At 36.8% G+C, this 21,865-nt stretch overlaps 1 protein-coding gene across 3 annotated transcripts; it reads left to right on the top strand.

Moving 5' to 3' along the window:
• The first annotated feature begins 4,013 nt into the window (after nucleotides 1-4,013).
• On the top strand, nucleotides 4,014-20,348 carry LOC139947593 (metabotropic glutamate receptor 3-like). 3 transcript variants are annotated; one of them, XM_071945543.1, is made up of 4 exons: nucleotides 4,014-4,281; nucleotides 4,774-5,908; nucleotides 15,743-16,923; nucleotides 17,234-20,348. In XM_071945543.1, the coding sequence occupies exons 2-4, from the start codon at nucleotides 4,939-4,941 to the stop codon at nucleotides 18,077-18,079; spliced, it is 2,997 nt and encodes a 998-aa protein (XP_071801644.1). In that variant the 5' UTR covers nucleotides 4,014-4,281; nucleotides 4,774-4,938; the 3' UTR covers nucleotides 18,080-20,348. The 3 variants fall into 3 exon arrangements, with proteins under 3 accessions (XP_071801644.1, XP_071801645.1, XP_071801643.1); XM_071945544.1 differs by lacking the exon at nucleotides 4,014-4,281 and adding an exon at nucleotides 4,468-4,554; XM_071945542.1 differs by lacking the exon at nucleotides 4,014-4,281 and adding an exon at nucleotides 4,488-4,679.
• Nucleotides 20,349-21,865: the final 1,517 nt, after the last annotated feature.

Here is a 21,865-nt window from a genome sequence, read left to right on the forward strand (position 1 = left end):
CCCCCCCCACACACACACTAAAACTCCCAAGCAGAGAAACGCAAAAGTATATATTTTTTTATGTTTTTTTTATAGAATTCTATCGAACTTTTTCGTAAGGGTAAAACTCCCAAAACTCTCAAAAAATATATATACTATTATCATATTAAAAACCCTCGGCCTCTCGAAAACTAATTAAACATAAAATTATTTTCGGACAATTAAACTCATTAGTCATTCAACTTTTTGCAGTTCAGCCTTGTAGTTGCCAATTGCGCCCAAGAAAAACTTATTACGCCCGAACTTTTCCCAAACCGGTTAGACCTAGTAGTAGTAGGCTATATTCAGGCTATTTATAGGGGCCTATAATAATTACGTAACTTTGTGTAATTATCAACTTTGTATGAACCGTAAAGTATATCAAGTCTCCTAAAAAGTTGAAGCACAAAACCTTAGTATGGATTTATATACAATAATTGCGATTGAAACCCCCCCCCCCCCCCTCAAAAAAATGTTTAAAGACAGTGGACACTATTAGTAATAATTGTCAAAGACCAGTCTTCTCACTTGGTGTATGTCAACATATGCATGAAATAACAAACCTGTGAAAATCTGAGCTCAATTGGTCGTCGAAGTTGCGAGATAATAATGAAAGAAGAAAAAAAAAACACCCTTGTCACACGAAGTTGTGTGCGTTTAGATGGTTGATTTCGAGACCTCAAGTTCTAAACTTGAGGTCTCGAAATCAAATTCGTGGAAAATTACTTCTTTTTCGAAAACTACTCCACTTCAGAGGGAGCCGTTTCTCACAATGTTTTATACTACCAACCTCTCCCCATTACTCGTTACCAAGTAAGGTTTTATGCTAATAATTATTTTGAGTAATTACCAATAGTGTCCACTGCCTTTAAGAAAGAACTTGATTATTATGAGTTTGGCGCTTGAGTTGGCTTCATTGTGCTTACTATCGTGTTCGTACTTAAAGATGCCATGTCAGATTTTTGGCCCCAAACATTAAAAAATAGACTTTTTTTGAGTGAATGGTATTTCAAAGAGTATCACCCGCTCTAACGAAAAAAGGTTTAACTTTTACTTTCAATGGTCAGGAACCATGGCAAAAATTTAAAACGTTTCTTATTAAACACATAAGAATTGGTCGCACGTGATATATTCGGGTTCCCGACAAAAACTAATTCATTGAGCACTTTATTTCACTGCTACTAATAATTGGCGGACTTTTTCGAGCAATGGCTCAAATGAAAGCTTGTAACATTCTCGACCCCCGTCAAAATACCTATTGAATTTCAAATCAAAACTTTTGGGTCAAATCGGCCAAAAATCTGACATAGCATCTTTAAGTAGTCGACTTTGTTTTTTCAGGTATGATTCATATGAATATTATGGTCGATTAAATTATTTAGAAACCCGAAAAACAAATAAGAGCAAGAGGGTGTTGATATAGAAACATTCAGGATCTCGTGAGCAAATTAACCCACATGCTTTTTTTAATCACGAATAAATAATATTTCCGTTTGCAACCTGTGTCCAAGAACATCGTACCTTTATAACTTTCGGCTCCCATATCACAATCCCGATAGAGTTATGTACCGCCCTCAACGACGATAGTGTCACAAAGGGTCAGACCAGAACGGACGCCGGGTGACACGGACATTAAATACAATCTATAGCAACGATTAATTTAAAATCAGCATGCTGGCAAACAATTAAACGATTTGAAAAACGCATTATTCAAACAGGAAGAACAACTTGTGCCTAGGACATAAATAACTTGTATAATGAAAGTAAAGCTGAATGCATATTTCTGACAAAACATGGCAAAAGTCAGATCTTGATGAAAATACAGAATATTAAAAAGTTGCATTGTCCAATTTTGCATCCGTTAACTAACCCATAGCAAACCTTACAACGACAATGAATTGAAATGCTCGTTGCCAGAGGCCGAATGGGTCACGCAAAGAATAAGAATCATTAACAAAGTTTTTAATTAATTCCGGTTCATGTTTTTCAGTTGAGATTCTTTATTGTGTACAAAACGTTTAATTAATGTTGTGTGTGATTTGTACGGTTTACCATAACCTTGAAGAATAATATAAGAGTAAAACTCATTTCAAATACACAACTGAGATGTGCGGTATTATTGTTGTAGTTTCCATCCGTTTATTCTACGAGAAACTCGTCTGACTTTTGATGTGGAATTCTTCAATTTAATTACTACTTCTGCTGCTGCTGAAAACCAAGTAACTAATTGTGTTTATACGGAGCGTTTGTCATCTCTGAGTTCCGATATGTAGAGATTGGAGGCATGCTCAGATGTTCAATTTGAACATTCCAAGGGTGAACTATTTTTGACATTTCATTTGGGCAGTGATTCGGCCAATAATGGGTGCCCCTCTCCCCAGTCCTACCGACTTGTCGTGACGGGGGACGGTGTAAGTCAGGGACAAGGAATGGGAATGTCCGTAACTTGGTACTTCTTCGAAATAATACACGCGCGTTGCCGGTGTCTCCGCCGGACATGCTGTCTCCCTCATGGGAAATAATCGTGGGTTGTTGGAGGATGATTCAAAAGATGGCGCTAACAGAAAAGTACACAGTTCGCCATTATGGGGGGGGGGGGGGCGGGGGGACTGAATACCCCGGTGGGGGACCGAATCTCTTACCACACCGTAACATAATATGCCTCATGCTGATTGTTGTCATCTTAGCTCTTGTACAATTATTGTTAGTCCTTCTCTACACGGCAGACGAGCATTGTTTAAAAGATCATTATAAAGTGTCGCATGCACCGAAACGGGGCTAAAAAGTATTCTGGACGCGGCAACAAATATATACTTTTCAAAGTTATCCTACATTAGAGGAACTGTGTAGAATAAAAATTTTCATTTTTTAAAACAAGTTTATCTTTGTTAACCTTGGACCCCACAATCCCGATCACTTAGGTAGTAATGTGCCCTTAAAGGGTACGTTCGTTTAGCTTCCCTGGGTCGACCCCGTTGTGTGGCGTTTTTTTCTCAGGACGAACGTGGGTAAATTATCTGCAAACGTTTGTCTTTGAAAAAAAAAACACGCCACACACCGGGGTCGCCCCAGGGAAGCTAAGCGAACGCACCCATACAAACGCCAACAATGCTACCCGCAATCATGTTTTATTTTTTCTAGTGGTGTTCTACTCCACCAAAGAAGATGTCACAAGAAAAGCCTAGCCAACATGATGGAAGTACCCCGCAATTAATGTGAAGGTATAGCTGCAGTGTGCGTTTGTTTCTGGAGACAAACACTTTTCTTTTCTTAATTTCTGTTCGCACCTTGCACCATTGACCTTGCCCAATGACGTCACCAACGCGCCAAACCAGTTTAGCTTCCTATATGAAAGCTGAATAGGAATTATTTGACTCAAGACTAGTGGACTCCGCTGTAGAACTCTGCACTTTGGAAATGGGGAAAATAAGCTGATAATTTAAAATTAAAGTCCCACGTCGTTTTCATGTGATTGATTCTTTTTGATAGATTTAACACTCTCGTATTGTCCAGCGGTCATGGGATCCAGTATTGTATGAATTTGCAACTTTCAATTCCTTTATACGAAGTATTGGTTTAGCGTTAAGGTGATTGTATCATGAAAACTCTGCTGGTAAAACTTACGTTATCGTTTTAACTTTGATCAATAAACCACAGTGAGCGGGACTTGAACCCTCGACCTCCGAACAAAAGCATAGGGAGACCACCATTAATAGGGTTATTGTAGCTCAAGTTGTCTGCATGCTAACGCGCGGATGTAGTTTGTCTTTCATATGATTTTTATGACACAATAAACTTTAATAAATATAAACTTCGCTATTTTCTTTAACCTCGTCTCCCCAAAGTTTCCCGTTGACGTCTAATAGACTCAGTTGATAGACAGTAACTTTAGCTTTGATGATGTTGCTACAGGCGCCTCATCAAGTTTTAATTGTCAGGACAGTCCTACTGTATGTAAATTTAATTCCTTACACCATTTGTAGTCTACCGTTTAACCGTGACTCTCCACGTGTTACAGTCACCGATGAGACAGAAATGCATAAAACGACCAAACGGTTGAGTTTGAAGTTCATTTCACATCACCGATCAAGAGAAGGAAGGATGAAATCAAAACACCTCAATTGGTTGCTACAGTCACTGTCTCAGTGTACGTACGGTATGTTGCTTCTGTTACACATGATGTGATTATCAGTGACGATACCTAACCATCCCTGTTATGATGAGTGTTCAAATCCTATCCACGATAAGTCAACAGTGAGCTAAGTAAGTACGCACCTAAATTTAATCTCAGCTGATAACAATACAGTATGCGTGTTAGACCTATGGAGAACTATGTATCACAGGTGTTTGTCAAATAAAACGGATCAAAGTTCAGGTTCCATACGGTGTTTATACGCAAGTCATAACCGTTATTATTTACACAACTTATGCTTAATTGGGCGAGATGCCGCTTAAATGAAAAGTACATTGTACGCTACACTTCAGGTTGCATTGTGCACAGTGTGTTCCGGTGTATTTATCATCAGTTATGTTTGTGTAAGTGTGTATGGTACAGACTGGTCCTGTTTCAAAACTTATTACTTCAATTCGGCACCGGTAGCACCACCAAATAATGGAACTTTTCTGTCTCTAATTCGATGAAGCAACAATCAACATTTTACGTGAGTCAAAATGACTAAACATTATTTTGTCAAGCAGACTTTCAGATCGTTCGTTGAAGGAATACTTAAATCATGTTTGTACTTAACTCCGCAGACGAATCAACAGTTGCAGTCATGATTGGAGATGGATAGCGGTTCTTAACTTGGTGATGTTGCGGTTCAATGACAACGGAGAATGTGAAACCAGCAATACCAAGATAGCAGCATGTAACAGTCATTGTGTTACCTTTCAGAATAACAACATCAACCTTTAGACGAGATGGTTCATCAGAAACACATCGCTTCCAGTTCTCTCTGTTTCACTCTTCTCATTAACTTACATCTTATTTCATTTTCTGGAGTATGCAGTTATAGTGGTATTCATTATACCCGCCGGGGAGACTTAAATATTGGTGGTTTGGTTCCATTACATCACTATGATGAGAAGAATCAGCAATGTGGCACGCTTCGTACCTTAGGCGCGTTGAAGCGTCTTGAGGCTATAGTATTCGCCGTAGATTGGATCAATTCAAACACTAGTCTTCTACCAGATATCAATCTAGGCTTTGAGATATTTGACACTTGTTCTTCAAATGCTGTGACTTTGAGAGATTGTTTGAACTTTATACCTCCTCAGCGATGGACAGACAATTGCTCTTCATGTAATACATCTGATCCTTGCCCTGAAAATTTACCACCAATAGTAGGTGTCGTCGGAGCACAAAGAAGTGGCTCTAGTGTCCAAGCAGCTATCTTACTTGGCCTGTACCAAATACCTCAAGTAAGTTACTTATCAACAAGTGATGAACTTAACAATGTATATCGTTATCCATATTTCTTGAGGACTGTAGGGCCAGACAGCTTCCAAGTTGCTGCAATAGTAGATATTCTAGTTGAGTATGGTTGGAACTATGTATCGTTCATTAACTCAGATGATACATACGGTAAAAGTGCGCAGCAAGAATTTAGAAAGAGAGCCCAAGAACTGAAAATATGTACTGCTATAACAAGAACTGTGTCTTTGTACGCTACCGACAAGACATTTGATGAGTTAGTTGATGAGCTTCTGACTTTACAGACTAAAAGTCACGCCATTGTTGTCATTCTATTTGTTCAACTTGAAATGGCAAAAGATATATTTGATTCAGCAACAAGAGCTGGGGCTAATCGTAGATTCATCTGGATAGGAAGTGATGGTTGGGGGAATTATGGAGATGACGCAGTCAAAGGAAATGAAAATGCCACACTTGGTAAGTTACTGATGACTTTATTGAGAAAATACTGTGTTATTTAGAGTCTTTCTCATTGTTTTTTTTTACAATAGTCTCGCCATGTGCATGTAAAATGACACGGTAGTCCATTAATTGTACATGTCTATGGTATAATGTTAATCGAAACAGGGTCGTGGTTGGATTTCTATATCATATAACACATTGTTCATTGTCTTCGGTTTTCATTCACGATGTTTCCACATAAACCTATAGGAAACTTTAAGAGTTTTATTAACAATAATATATTTTTATTTTCATATTATACTGACCCACAGCTATTACAAAAAGGCGCCAAAGAGACATGACTTAAAGCAGGCATTACACAATCAAATAATTCTGGTAGTATTTATCGGCATATGGGTTGAGATTTGAAAACGAAAAATTAAAAGAAAAACTTTAAAAAAACATAGTCACCACAAACCGACACTTTGCATGTTAAAGGCGCGGGTCGCGTAAAAACGCTACCGAACATACGTCAAAATTTACCTCTCAGATAAAAAAGCGCACAAACCAAAACTATAGTATCATCACAACCAGTTAAGAATAGAGAGTATATAAATAAATTCATTTTGGATTGTTGTTTTCATAAAAAAAACAGCAATCGCTATTTCTTGTTAAAACAGGAAACAGATACTAAAAGACGAGTAGGTCTGTTAGTACAAGCGACGGTTTCATAATAGGCCTACTGCTGATGGTATAACAAACCTCTCTTATAACAATATAACAAACTGATTTATCCCTAACCCACATATAATTGTGAACATTATTCTGCAAATAGTAATTAATTTAATAGACTTCCCACGATTGATCTGTATGCGTATATTGGGGATTCCCCTTGAAATTGCCTTGAAAGAACTATACCATTGTTTGGTTGTATGATTCCATTTTGAAGCAATGGTTATGGCACTTAGGGTGTCCATTTTCAGACCCTTATGCTGTTTTATTGACTACGTTGACTGGTTCTCCTGGTACCCTACCCTGGCATGGATCCATATAAATATACCATCAAGAATAAAAGACAAAAGCTGGCAGCTAAAATGATTGATAGTCTGAAATGATCAAAAGTTCAGTCAAAGGTAAATCAATATGTAGAAGTAACGAGCATGAACTCTCATTGCAAGATATACATATATCGCTTTACACTGTGCTTAAAGGTACAAGACAATTTGGGTAACTGTCAAATACCACATTCTCAGTTAATGTAGCCCAATATAATATGCACAAAATAACAAACCTGTGAAGGTTGAGCTCAATTGGTCGTCGAAGTTGCAAGAGAAAAAGAACAAGAAAAAACCCTTGTTCCACAACTTTGTGTGCTTTCAGATGCATTATAAAAGGCGTTATATCAACAGCTCTCCATTGCTCGTAACAAAGTAAACAAATATTGTGAACACTTAATTGGAGTCTAGTGTCCAGTGCTTTTTAGTGCATTTAATTTATATAAAGGCGTTTTGTTGCAAGTTGACATTGTGTTGTGTAAACCTCCAAACAATTAGACCAAACACGACTGCGCTTATTTAATAATCTCTCCGTAAACACTCACCAAACTAAAAGGGAAATAGTCGTCTTACAAACATCCGAAAGAAGTTGCACAGTACTGTGTGAATGCGAGGGTGTTAAATAACTTCATGTTTATTGTTTTTATCAGGTTATTAAACTGTAAAATTTTCACGCGTGGAAATAAAGTAACCCCAATACTAGTCAATTGCACAAATAGATATAAAAGCAAGAGAACAACATGTTGCATTTTATGGTGTAATACTACCTTTTCAAGAGTCTATAAAACAACCACAATGGTATTCAGACATTGTACATCGATTGCCTTGTTCTTTTGTTTTGGTAACCAGCATTGGGTTTATGCAACTTGAGACAGAACGTGTGGGTAGATTCAATCAACATTGGAGGTGTCACCAATGAATTTATTCTAAGAGGACAGAAAGGCCAAAAAAGTAATCCTTATTTATATTGCAACAATGAGTATCATATCATTCTAATGGCACCGAACAAAGATATTGACTATTATAGGTAGACCACCAACCTAGGGCTGGAGAGCTCATCAGAGAAAGCCGAGACGTTAACCTGGAGGTCTTTGGTTCAAGTCTTGCTCCAGTCAATTTATTTTATTAAAACACAACCCATAACATCATTTGGTTATTCCTCTGTCAGTTAGCCACTATTGTAGTGCCAAGAATTGACCCCAGTTCTTTCCTACATGGCTCCAGCCAGACTCAGGATTGAAATCGCTTGGCGTCGGTTTACGATCAATGATCGGGAGGACATTGTGATTTGAAGCGAAGGATTGGCGTATTGGTTCACCCTTGTTGATGTCATTGGAACTTATTGTCTCTTGATTCGAGTGCAAGATTTGAATAATGGTCCGAAGTACACACTATCCAAGTCATTGAAATAATCCCCACCTATGTTATAATAGTTAGACCTTTATAAAGACATTGCGCGTTTGAAAAGAAAGCTGTGCCCTACGACAATCACTTTTAAATATCTATGACAATAAAAAACGAATTATATCGAAAGCCTACAGAAGCTTTCGAAGCAAGTTCAGAAATATTTAATTTTGAAGTCATGTGGTTATGTAAGAAGATATCAGCCTTTATGCTCCAAAATTTGAATTTGAGAATTGGTTACTGTCAGTAACACTTATCAGATTGTGTAACAATTGTGATGTTTTCTAAATCTTAATTATGTGGAAATAAATGTTTCTATAATGAAATGAAATTATATTTTAGGGATTTTCGGCAATATCGCGACCACCATTTGAGATGAAATGTTCTCTTGTTAGTTTATTGTATATCTAAACATTTATATCAGGATTAAATTAGGAGTCAAATGATTCCACAAACTAAAGTTATACTCTACCTTTAAAGCTTTTTTGTCGAGTAATTAACATTTAACAACTTCATGGTGACAAGTCATGTTTTCATCGAGGTTTCAAATCACAGTACTGTGTCATGTGAATGGGCTATATAATAGAATATTCAACACAAAGCATTGATGCCTATTATTGGGGGGGGGGGGTGTCACGTGGAAATATTTTTAACCATAATGAGATGTTTCATAAAAAAGAACGACATGAAAATAATATTAAACTGTGATCTATTGTGGAAACATTATAATTTCTTTTGAGGCATTCATCATTCATTGGATCCATATTTGCTATATAGAGAGTGTCTTCGCCTTCAAATCAGAAAAGTAGAAAGAAAAAATAATTCTGATTCTGAGACTGGTTCAGCTGTGTTTCAACACGGATTGTCCTTGGCTATGTAATCAATGAGAAAAGCGATGACATTGGCATTATAGGCTATGACGTAGATCCAGGATTAAACCCAATGAATAGGTTATGCAGTTTGGCCCTGTTTTAAAACATGTGGCAATAGAAATCCATTAAAAAAGATTAATTTCAAGACCATAAGATACTACCATTTTGGATTTTGACTCATCAACTAATTCTTCCGAATTAATTTTAGGTACATGCTATGTATTGCTGGCTTCTGCGACTTTACGATACAGTTTTGAAATTAGAATTCCAATTTGAAATGTTCAGTTTGTGAAAAATTGTGGCAAGGCTTGTCGGTTTGTATTTTGTCTTATTCTCCATGCGTGTTTACTTTAATGAGCAGTGTAGCACTGAATCATTCTTAACGGAGCAGACAGTTTATTATCACAATAAAACGGAATGTGACAGTCTCAATAATAAATCGCACTCTATGTTGATCTTGTGAATTCCAGTCAGAAGAACTTTAGGTTTAAATCAAGTTCTCTGAAGTTGAAAGTGAAGATACATTACTGTTTTTACTGTGCATACGGGAATTGGGCTGGTGTACTTTATGATGTCAACTATAACCTATATATACAACTGCCTTATAGCTATACGTGCGAGTATCTGTCATAATAAGAGGGCAGGATCACATACTAGTTTGTTTAGGGTGTTTTTATTTCCTCCTAGAATGTCTTAAATGTTTGGTTTAAACTTTTCTTTAAAATCCAGTGTTGTTGACTGATATAGCTCTATCTTTGATAAAGTAGTCGTTGTTCCATTAAAAAAAGACAGGTCTTAATCAGGTCACCCCGTCATGAGCGAATATTGCACTTAAGACAAAAGGTAGTTTGAATGATTGTATACTCCTCCAAACATGGACTACTGTCTTGTCTTGTCCTGTCTTATCCTGTCTCATCGTATCTAATGGACTGGGGGAAAAGGGTCTATCAATCATTGGTTATAGTTACAAACAATCTCAAGATTGTTAAGTAAAGGATAACTTTGCAAAGTAAACTTAATATTGATGAATGGTATGTATAGTGAACGAGCTGTCTAGTGCATGAAACTCGTGGGTTCGAGTCCCGGTCATGTTGTGTCCTTTTAGCAGCAAAATGGGTACATAAGTATGCGCTGGAGATTGTTGATGTACATGATTAGCAACACGATATCCCAATCAGCATACATAACTTATTCTTTGTTTAAGGCTCTAATTTAATATGTTTTGAAGGGCCCTAATAATTATACTCGGCTTGAAAACCCACACAATGTGTAATTGCCTTTAGTGATAATGTTATTTTGAAAAACGTACGTTAACCCAACGGGCCCACGGCAGTAGTATCTTATTAGCAATGTGACATTTCGACAACTATTACTAAACAAATGACACGTTAATAAGCAGTTATGACGTCTTAATGGACATGTGATTTAATCAAGAACTTAATTTAGTTATTAATGAAAACACAAAGAAAGTAACGAATGTTAGTTACGCCAAGAACGTTTACTTTGATTATTTCTTTAATTTATTTAAAAGATTGTTTGTTGCAATGTGTTTATTTTTTTATTTGATTGTTTGTTTGTGTTTGTTTGTGGGGGTGTTTTTCTGGGAGTGCGGGGTTTTGTTGTTTATTGTTGTATTGGTAATCATTTATTTATTAATTATTTATCTAGGCCCTATTCATAAATTTTTGTATTTTTTTATATTTCTTATTTCATGTTATCCATTTGTCAGAGACAACCATGGTCTCCCGTCACCGTGACAATAATTTACAAAACTACAGTATCATGATTGTCATTTAAACAATACACCCCTAGTTTAATATCAAAATTCAGAGCAATTTGATTGCATAAACCCTATTCACCGTAAGATTGTCATTTTAAGACCGAAATAGTCCGAGATTAAAACAACATAACAACTTCCAGCCCAAGATTCACCAATGCATTATTAGGTTTGGACTCGGAGCGTTGTTCAAACCAAACGGCCTAATGTTGTTGATACAGTATGTTAAACTTAGACATCTTCTTATCCTGAATTGCGAGCTACCTGCCCAACCAAGCACTGAGTGTGTATAGATTACACGCAGATTTCTCTCTATCAACAATCTATTCCAGTCTCTGTATTACACGCTTTCTTTTATCAGATCTCATATTACACTTTCACTTAATCGATTTTGTCCTTTCCTTTCAAACCGTGGTCCAATCTTCGGTATGGTGTTCCCCTATAGTTAAAGCCCAATAACGACAACTGGATTTACATCTATACTTCATTATCGCTAAATCCAAATGATCAAAACCAAACGTCTTTAGTGCCAAGATATCTATAAGTTTCAAATTGATGTCGAATTTAAATTGTCCAACTCTAGTTACCTCACCAAACACTCTTGCTAGATTTTAATGTATGTACAAAGATTAATATTTTAATTAGTGGTCAGTAGTTTTCATAATATACGGTTTATCGGTTTTAGTTATTGACGTCCGCCATTCTCAATGCCAATCAGTCAATCCACCTTTTTAACACGTAAAATAAACAATATTTTCCCTGCTAAAATGGAGAGTAATTCAGTCTTTTTTATACTCAATGTTGACAGAAGTATTTCTCGCATCGGCTCCGTCAGTCAATCAAGCAATTATGTCTATTATTATTAAGCAATCCCCTTTCATTATATTTAGTCACGTAGTTTACACACTGGAGCTAATGTGGAATAAAGTCAATGATTTCAACTGAAAAATGATGGATGTGATTTATTTAGAAGTCATTAGAAGATATTGGTGGTTGTTAATACATAACCAATTATCTGGCCTTTGTATATAGATGTAGTACACTGCTCAGAACACGAGTCATTTATTGATAGAGTCTAACATAGGGCCTACACAATCAATAATTTATTGACCAAACCTTAATATCTCAGACGTTGAAGTAGATTCAGTGATAAAGCAATCTGACATCTGATGTTTAGTATAAAATACTCACTCCGCAGTTCATTTTTACACAATTCAGCAATTGACTCAAACACTGTCCAGTCCTTGCGCAGAGACACCATTATATGACTTCTAGTAAATTCAGTCTGCTTAATTGTATTCAAACATGTCGTATTAGTCTACTTCGTCTTGTGCACTATAATCTGACTTCTTAATGGAATCTGTGTATTCAAACATGTCGTATTAGTCTACTTCGTCTTGTGCACTATAATCTGACTTCTTATTGGAATCTGTGTATTCATCATGGCGTATGGTCTACTTCTTCATGTTTAGAGACATTATAAAGCTGATTCCATCCACGATGATGACTGAGAACCATTCATACCAAATAAGATTCGACTGAGAAACAGAAATGGCAGGCCTTTTTAATAAGACGACGACTTTACTTTGTGTTGTTATGATATTGACATCTTCATGTCATTGTAGAGTTTCCGTCAAAGAGACGAGTTTCACCAAAGATGGCGATTTGATTATTGGTGGTTTACTACCTCTACATCATCCTAAACCATTCAATTCTCATGAATGTGGTGGTATTCGTTCAATTACTGCATTAAAGGAACTGGAAGCAATGGTCTATGCTATTAACTTCATTAACAATAATGACACTATATTACCAGGTGTACATCTCGGATTCGATATTCGTGATACTTGCTTCTCTGAATCAATAACTCTCCGTTCTGCACTTAACTTTATTCCTGCGTACAGGTTTAACGACTCACACCAATCCATTGTAGGTGTGGTCGGTGCCCGACGAAGCAGTTCCAGTGTTCAAGCTGCTTTATTGTTTAGTTTGTTCAAAATACCACAAATTAGTTATCTTTCTACAAGTGACGTGTTGAGTAATAAATATCGCTATCCTTTCTTCATGAGAACAGTTAGCCCAGATGTGCTCCAAGTTGCAGCTATATATGATATTCTACTTGAGTTTGACTGGACTTATATTTCTTTTATTAGCTCTGATGATGTTTATGGTCAAAACGGCCAAAAGGAGTTTAGGTTAAGAAGTATTGGAAGTCCAATCTGTACTGCAACGTATCATACTGTTTCAGTCTTCAATGATAAAACTGTCTTTGATAAAATAATCGAAGAATTGATGGAAATACAGAAAGACACAACCTCTGTTGTAGTTGTTTTATTTGTGGATATTCTGCTAGCGAGAAGAATCTTTGCTTCAGCAGATAACATGGGAGCTAAGAGACGATTCATCTGGGTTGGAAGTGATGGCTGGAGTAACTACGGAGATTTAGCGATTGATGGTTATGAGCAGGTTACAGCCGGTAAATTTAAACCTAATCCAAAGAAAACAGTATTAAACATCGTGAATGTGATTCTTAAATATAAGATCATAATACAGTGACGGTTGTGTATCATGCATTTATAGGACCGAGTTAGTTAACTCATCGCCAAACCAATGTTAACATTATTTTGACAAATTGAGAAACAATTTCTCTTTGGAGATGATATCCATCATTGACTGAAGTTTAAAATATTAATCTTTGAACGTTTATCGACAGGATAGTCTTTCCATCCTCCATGGTATTTCAAACAAGCCTCTTATTAGTTTCAAGCAAATGTCATTGTACGTTTTACTTATCATAGTCAATGTTTACTTTGAAGATGATATCCAATTGAACTTAAAGGTCAATCTGTTATTGAGATGTATCGTAAGTAAAATGTATTGTAAGATCAATGACAGTAAGATGTATTGTAAGATCAATGACAGTAAGACGTATTGTAAGATCAATGACAGTAAGATGTCTTGTAAGATCAATGGCATCTTGAGGTGGTTCGATTTTTGAATGGTGTGAATTCCGGTACAAACATACAGTGATAAAATGATCATGTTGTGCTCCGATGCGCATTATACCCACAGACATCGACGTAAAGTAGAATGGGACACAAACTCAATTTATTTTCCAACACGTCATCCTTCACTCTAAATATCATTTATCTCAGTTGAGTGAATAACGAATTTCAAGCAGATATTTTGAATTTAAAGGCACCGGACACTACTGGTTTTTACTCAAAATAATTTGTAGCATTAAAACTAACTTGAGCGATCAATGGAGAACTAATGATAGTATAAAACGGCTCCATCTGAAGTAACGTAGTTTTTGAGAAAGAAGTAATTTCTCAAAACAGTTATTGAATTGAAATCGAGATCTCAGCTGAGGTCTCGAATTCAAGCATCTGAAAGCACATCACAACTTGTGCGACAATGGTGTTTTTCTTCTATTATTCTCTCAATTTCGACGACCAATTGAGTTCAAATTTTCACAGGTTTATTTTATGCATATGTTGGGATACACCGAGCGAGAATACTGGTCTTTGCATGACCATACCAAAGGTGTCCAGTGCCTTTAAGTGATTTATTTACAGTGTTGTCATGTGTGAGGAAGTAATGCGTCAACATTACACAACATGTAGCGGTGCATCAGTTTATGCAGTTAAATCCAAACTAGGTTTTTTTCTCCCTGAATGTCATTTACCTAAGGCCAACCATTTCATGGACATCATGAAGGCCGGTCTCATTTCCTTCCAGACAATCAATATTAATCACGCTAGGAGTACTCTCAGAAATATATTCTTTCTCAAGACAGGGCGTTTTATAAACATTCTTAAAAAGAAAGAAAGATGGTTTAGAAGCAACACAATATTGACTAATAAAATATTGATGGTGGTGGCTTGTTTGTCTTACTTCGTCAAGCCGCCCAGGGTTCGCTCACGAAAAACTGTGGAAATAAGCCCAACAAAATAAACATATAAAGGTCGTTTTTAGCGGTAAGCTGAAAGGCTACTATGCCCGAACTCAGGGACACACGAATATTAAATCGAATATTTAATCATTCAGTCTACTTAACTTAAAATTATCATCTTATATAACCTCGAAAACTACCCCGAACCGACATAATTTGTCACTAAGGTTACAAACAATGATGTCAGGATTAGCAATTTGAGAAATTAAAAAACAAACCATCACGACCAATCGCTTTTTCCCCCGAGTCTATAGAGCCACGTTTCAGTTCCACAAACACGATCATAATGAATTGCGTTCTACCCAGAACCTTAAAAAAAATAAAATACAAATAAAAACAATATAACATGTTCAGGGATGCGAAACATTCGTAGCTACATTTGAAATACAAAAATAAGCTTTTTGTGTTGTGTTGTTCCACAAACACGATCATAATGAATTGCGTTCTACCCTGAACCTTAAAAAAAATAAAATACAAATAAAAACAATATAACACGTTCAGGGATGCGAAACATTCGTAGCTACATTTGAAATACAAAAATAAGCTTTTTGTATTGTACCGACCCAGCCCAACCTAACCCAACCCAGCCCAACCTACACTAAACCCACACACCCACCGATCATTCACCCAAACCACCCCCAAAACACCACAACCTACTCCAAAACATGGAGGAAGGAAATTCCTCCATCACTCATGCCCAAACCAAACGTCTTGGGGGGGGGGGGGGGGGGGGGAATGAGATAATATAAGTATATAAACCAATTACTATTAATATACCTACTATTGTTTTTGTTTTTGTGTCTGCAGGTGCATTTACAGTGTCTCCTTTATCGAGGAAGCTGGATACATTCGATGAGTATTTTCACTCTCTCAATACAACCAGCAAGAATCCCTGGCTCCTAGAGTTTCTAGAGACTTACACTGACTGCTCATCAACGGATACAGGGAACCAGAGTTGTGATAGACCGGGACTGATTGGTCAAGCAGATGACGGTCAAGCATCTCATGAAACTCTAGTAATTGATTCAGTCTTTACTTTTGCTTATGCTCTCGATAAAATGCGACGAGATAGATGCCCTGGTGATGTGACAGGACTATGTCCCAATATGACTGACATTGACGGTGATTCCTTGTTGGAGTACCTTCTTGATACACAGTTTCAAAGTCTGGCTAATGGTTGGATTAGTTTTACAGATGAAGGGAATATGTATGGAAGGTATGCCGTCAATCACCTACAGGGTAATAACTCAACAGGAAAGTTTAGCTTTCTGCGTGTTGGAGAGTGGAGACAATCCATAGATCCAACCAAACCTAATTTAAGAATAGGGACAGATGTCCCTTGGTATTTATGGGAAGGAGCATCCTTTAACAATGAGACTGGTATCCCAAGATCAGTATGTAGCTTCCCTTGCCAACCTGGAGAGAAAATCAACCGTATTCCAGACAACCTGTGCTGCTGGACCTGCACACCTTGTGAACAATCCGAGATCGTAGTGAATAACGGTACCCAATGCGAGTCTTGTATTGATATAGACATTAAGAAGTTTGGTTGGCCTAATGAAGACCAATCAGCTTGTGTTGATATCCCTTCTGATTTCATCCTTAGTGATCAGCCATGGGCTATTACTATTCTAAGTATAGCTTCCATATGTGTAGCAGCTACCATCTTCGTCATGGGTATCTATATCCGTAATCAAGAGATGCCACTTATTAAAGCCTCAAGTCGGGAGCTTAGTTACATCATCTTCATTGGCATCATCATGTCTTACGTCACAGCTATCTTCTTCTCTGTGGCACCTTCTCCTTTCGTTTGCGTCCTCCGACGTCTTGGACCAAACATCGCCACATCTCTCATCTATGCGTCCATAGCAACCAAGACAATCAGACTCTATCGTATATTCAGAGCATCTAAGAAGTCAGCAAAGAGACCCAACTACATCGGATCCATGTTTCAAGTTGCATTATCGCTTATCGTCACAACTCTGGCGGTGAGTAAACAACTTAATTACCTCAACCTTTTTCAAAAAAGTAGAAGACGTTCCAAACTAATTGGTTCGCCGATTTACAAACTAAACAAAACAATATGGTTCAATGTCTTGATTCGTTTTCAGTTTTAATTTCAGATCAAACACAGAAGTTTTAAGTGGTTTGTTTGTTGAAGTTAAAGATCAGTACAGTTATAATAACTGTTTGATTGTGACAATAATTGTTATTCAAGTATTACACCACAATATACAAGTGCATGATTTCAGCAGCGGAGTAATTATTCATCTGATTTGTCTTGTATCTTGTATTCAGGTTATTTGGACCGTTGTGTGGATTTGTGTGGATCCACCTAAAGTAGTTCCTGAGATGCCGAATGAGAAAGAGAATAAGCTTCAAGTAACATGTCATCTTAATATCATTGAGACTGTTGGTGTAATGATATGGGATGTAGCTCTCGTTATTGTCTGTTGTATCTTTGCATTTATGACCCGGAAACTTCCAGAGAACTACAACGAGACACGCTTCATAACATTTTGCAGTTTCTGCACCTTAGTGGTTTTCGTCACCTTCTCACCAATTTACTTCACATCACGTGAGCCGTACTACCAAGCTAGCTACTACTCTGCTGGTCTTATCATCAATGCTACAGTAACTCTTACATGCCTCTTCGCAGTTAAAATCTACGCTTTGTACTTCGTAGATGAAGATGAGATGAACATCTTCACACAGACACGTCTTCGAGCTAATACCAAGACAGCTTCGACTCGTGGCATGCCACCACCTAACATTACTTCATCGACAACTCAGAATGAAGTTCATTCAAACCCAACGTATGTAACAGAAGCAGAAAAGAATACAATGCCAATGGGAACCAAGTCCAACCCTGACGTCAATAGGAATGAACCTAGGGGTAATCGATACAGAAGTTGTTCAAGTAACAGTAGCAAAGGTCTGAATAAACCTACTAACTCCACAGGCGTTATGGAAAGACTTAGTCGACCAAATAAGGTGGACCCTGATACGTCAGAGTTACGTCATAACGACAGCCAAACTCAACGTGCAAATGGTGTAACATCACCTGATCAAATTGCGGAAGCTAGTCCAGATACAAAAGTCATATTTAATCCCGATGTGGTTGAATTTGATACCCATATGTAAACCTTACGGCTACATAAGTAGATTACTTCTACAAAAGGACACTTTTATGAAAGCTAAATTAAGGCCTACTAACCTTATACCGTCCATATTGTAAACATTGCACAATACATCCCTATACGAAACACTAGACACGCAACGTTGATGTGACTTTGTGTGTTGGTGGTAAAAGTGAAAAATAGAACAGAAAAAATCCACGAGTATTGTAGCTGTTCAAAGTGATTTCACCCTGCAATGTACTTTTTGCATCAAAATTTAAACTAATTATAGTTTTAATTAACTCAGTGCAATCCCGTACACTTTAATTCGTTTAGTTTACTGTTGTGATGTAAATATATAACGGTAATGTTGGTGAGTACAATTGCACAGTAACATTTTGTCTTTTTTGTTTTCCTCTCCAAATGTTTTCATTCTGGTACTCATTCTAATCAGTTTGATATATATTTGGGGGACTTTGTGTGTGTGTTTCCGAAAAACAAACGTGTTATACGGAACCAAGAAGTGCTGTAAGTATTATTTTTGTTATGGAATGATACAAGTAGTAAATCCAAGGCTGAATTTGACTGTATCTTTAATGATATATTTTGGTTATTAAATAACTATTTTCTTTAAGTTCATTTGTCGTTACTGGTTATGATCTATTTATTTAATGTGTGAATTACAGTTGCTTCAATTTATTACATTTTTTGTCTTTCTTAATAAGCCCGCACGCTTGTATTACACAGGTGTCAAAAGAGCTGGGAAAAAAAGTTTTACAGCAAAACTTATTTCCTTTTTTAATGGAATGTATTTTATTTAAGGCGTAAATAAAGTGCATGGTCGTTAATTGGACATGAGTGATAATAACGAGCACTTCATTGTAACATAAAACACGATTAGATAAATTAATTAGGTATTTCGTCAGGACAAATTACTTGTTATCAATTATTGATAACATATTTAACAATTACTAAATGTTATAGGTAGTCTTTCGGTTTGTCATTTTCAAACCAATCGGTAAAGACAATTATAATAGGTTGATGAACAGTAACGATAACAGAATTTTACATTATACTATTATTTATTTTAAACGGAATAAACAGCGTTATAGTGTACAAGTTGTTTAGTATATTAATTTAAAATGCTGGCCATATTTCAGCGATATGTAATGACTACTCACTAAGATCTGACAACATAATTCTTTGTCAGCATCGTTAATTTAACAATTATTTTAGAACTCGTTTATACTCAGTATACCACCAAAGTTGTTGCTTTGCCGCATGTTTTAGCTTTGTTCAACTCTACAAAATAAAGTAAAACTTGCGCAACTAACCATCCACAATGCATACGGTTTGAAAACGTGATACTTGCTTAGTTGGATAATGTTTATACTTGTATGGATGGATTGCAAATGACGTCACTGACCACCATATTTGATAAACGATGCCAACGTGCGCGCATGACCATCAGCAAATGGTAGCCTTGCACGCGCGCACATTTCACCAAGGGGGTCATTCACCTAACAATGTAACTGCGTAAGCGACAAATAATGCTATATGTAATAAACAAATAATTAATGTAGCTTCAGGTAAAAATAGTGAACATTACTAAAGAACTTCTTTAACCATTTCAAACTCAAAAGACCAATAAATGCACCAGGAAGACATCTCAACAAAAGTAATCTTTAATTACAAGCTATGCCGGACTGTGAATATGACGTTATAGCCAAGGCAAGTCAATTTCATTCAATTCAATTTCATCTATTTGTATTTACATATATTTTTATTTATCTATTTCTATTTTATTTCCTAAGTTTCAATCATGGTTTAATCGGATTATGTACAAAGTAGAGAGGAGTTTGATGAAATTACAATATTGAGCCAATTTGACGGAAACAGCTTTCCAAAGTCGCATTCATGCTGAACAATTAAATTAAGTTAATATTCAAATCGCACAGCTACACAACAATGTCTAGTGACAATAGAACGGTTTTAATTCGAAGATGACATCGATCTGGAAGTAAGCGCCTTCTAGTGAGTCATAATATTTTGTTCTCAAGGTTAATACCGCAAGAACAGATTGTCAAGATGCCTAAAGCAAAGCAGGAACGTTATCTTGTCTTGGGCTTCTTTATTCAACGTGATCATTTTAAGGCCTATGTAATAAATGATATAGAGTCAATATTGCATTTCCAATTTATGAGACTACAAGGTTAAGAAATGATTAGAACTGATTAGAACTGATAGAACTTATAAGAAATAATAGCACTCATAAGAACTGCTAGAACTTAAAAGAACTGCTAGAACTCATAAGAACTGATACAGCTGATTAGAACTGATAGAACTTATAAGAACTAATATAAGTTGCAAGAACTGCTAGAACTCATAAGAACTGATATAACTTATAAGAACTGATATAGCTGATAAGAACTGATAGAACTTATAAGAACTGATAGAACTTATAAGAACTGATAGAACTTATAAGAACGGATAGAACTTATAAAAACTGATCTAGAATGTGAAAATATCTAAAACTTCGCTTGATGGGTTTTTGTCGTGCTCATATCCAGCTATAGTTTCAGCCTGTGTCTTACAGCGTTCAATGTCATGGCTCTGTTTATAGGACTTCGGGCCCGAGCGTATAGACGGGATTATAAGCATTGCCATGAAACTCAAGGCCCAGACCAGAGTTCCACTCATATCTTATAACCAATTGCTCATGCACAAGTGCAGTGATTTAATATCGAATCGTAACGAACAGGTGGATATACGGGTTATTTTGTGTCTGTCCGACGCATCATTTTCCATACCCTAGGATGCGTTTTCGCAGTCGTAACTAATACTGTTTCGTTTGAATTGGCTTTTGGTTAACCAGTGGCCAGTGACCGAAACATTTAATGATTACAGACGCGAAATAACGCACCCATGGCATTCCTTCTAAGAAATGTCACTGTTTGATAGACTTTTAAGAGGCCCTAGACCTTACATGTCGAATTTGTTTATCTACAAATAACCCCAAAACAAAGGTTCTCTTTCCAAAGATTCTAAGATGATTGCAAGAGGGAGGGCTGGAAGGTCGTGTTGACGACGTATAGCAATAACGTCGTCTATTAACTTTCCCTTTCTTCTCGGTAGACATCCATATACATTGTGTACAAGTTAAACGGATAGGTCAATTCCTTCTCTTTACACGCATGACGTCCACTAACTCAAGTCTCACTAATTGCTCGGTGATTGGTGGGTTCGCTAAGAGCCTGCGTCCAGTCCAGGACGGACAGGTGCAACCACCCGAAATGCTCTTGATCCATTAGGTCAATTTAAACAGAGACTAGATCAACCGACTGACAGAACAATCAAGGACGGACAGACAGACAGACTGACTAACGGACAGACACAACACATCTCAGTGTATTGGACTGACAGTGTTTTACGATTAGTTGTAATTACGGCTGTTATAATCAGACACTAATAAGTTGATTTATACCTGCTATTAAAAGTAATTTAATAAACACATTTCTGCACCAAGAGTCTTTTTGTACAGTTTGATTTATTTCGATTGTCTCATCCATTGTCGTGTGTTTCTGCATGAGTCCTTCCTTTATTGGCGACATTTTATTTCGGGTATGTCTTCACATTATCTTGACACTGTCTTGACACTGTCTTGACAGGTAAGATCCTGACAAAGTATCTTGCAGTGTGCAAACACCTGCGGTAGATGTATTTTAAGTGCGTGCACTTTATCTTTGTTTTACTGACTCATCGGGTAGTTTCTCACGAACCTAAGAAGGAGCAGGGCGGTAACACAACATGG

The sequence above is a fragment of the Asterias amurensis genome, chromosome 14 (genome assembly GCF_032118995.1).
Source record: "Asterias amurensis chromosome 14, ASM3211899v1".
Lineage (NCBI taxonomy): Eukaryota > Metazoa > Echinodermata > Asteroidea > Forcipulatida > Asteriidae > Asterias > Asterias amurensis.

What these genes read in the sequence shown, in the direction of transcription:
- LOC139947593 (XM_071945543.1), top strand. Translation starts at nt 4,939, where the DNA reads ATGGTTCATCAGAAACACATCGCTTCCAGTTCTCTCTGTTTCACTCTT. An exon ending in AAATGAAAATGCCACACTTG is followed by an intron (nt 5,909 to 15,742) that starts GTAAGTTACTGA and finishes TTGTGTCTGCAG; the next exon opens with GTGCATTTACAGTGTCTCCT. An exon ending in TTATCGTCACAACTCTGGCG is followed by an intron (nt 16,924 to 17,233) that starts GTGAGTAAACAA and finishes TCTTGTATTCAG; the next exon opens with GTTATTTGGACCGTTGTGTG.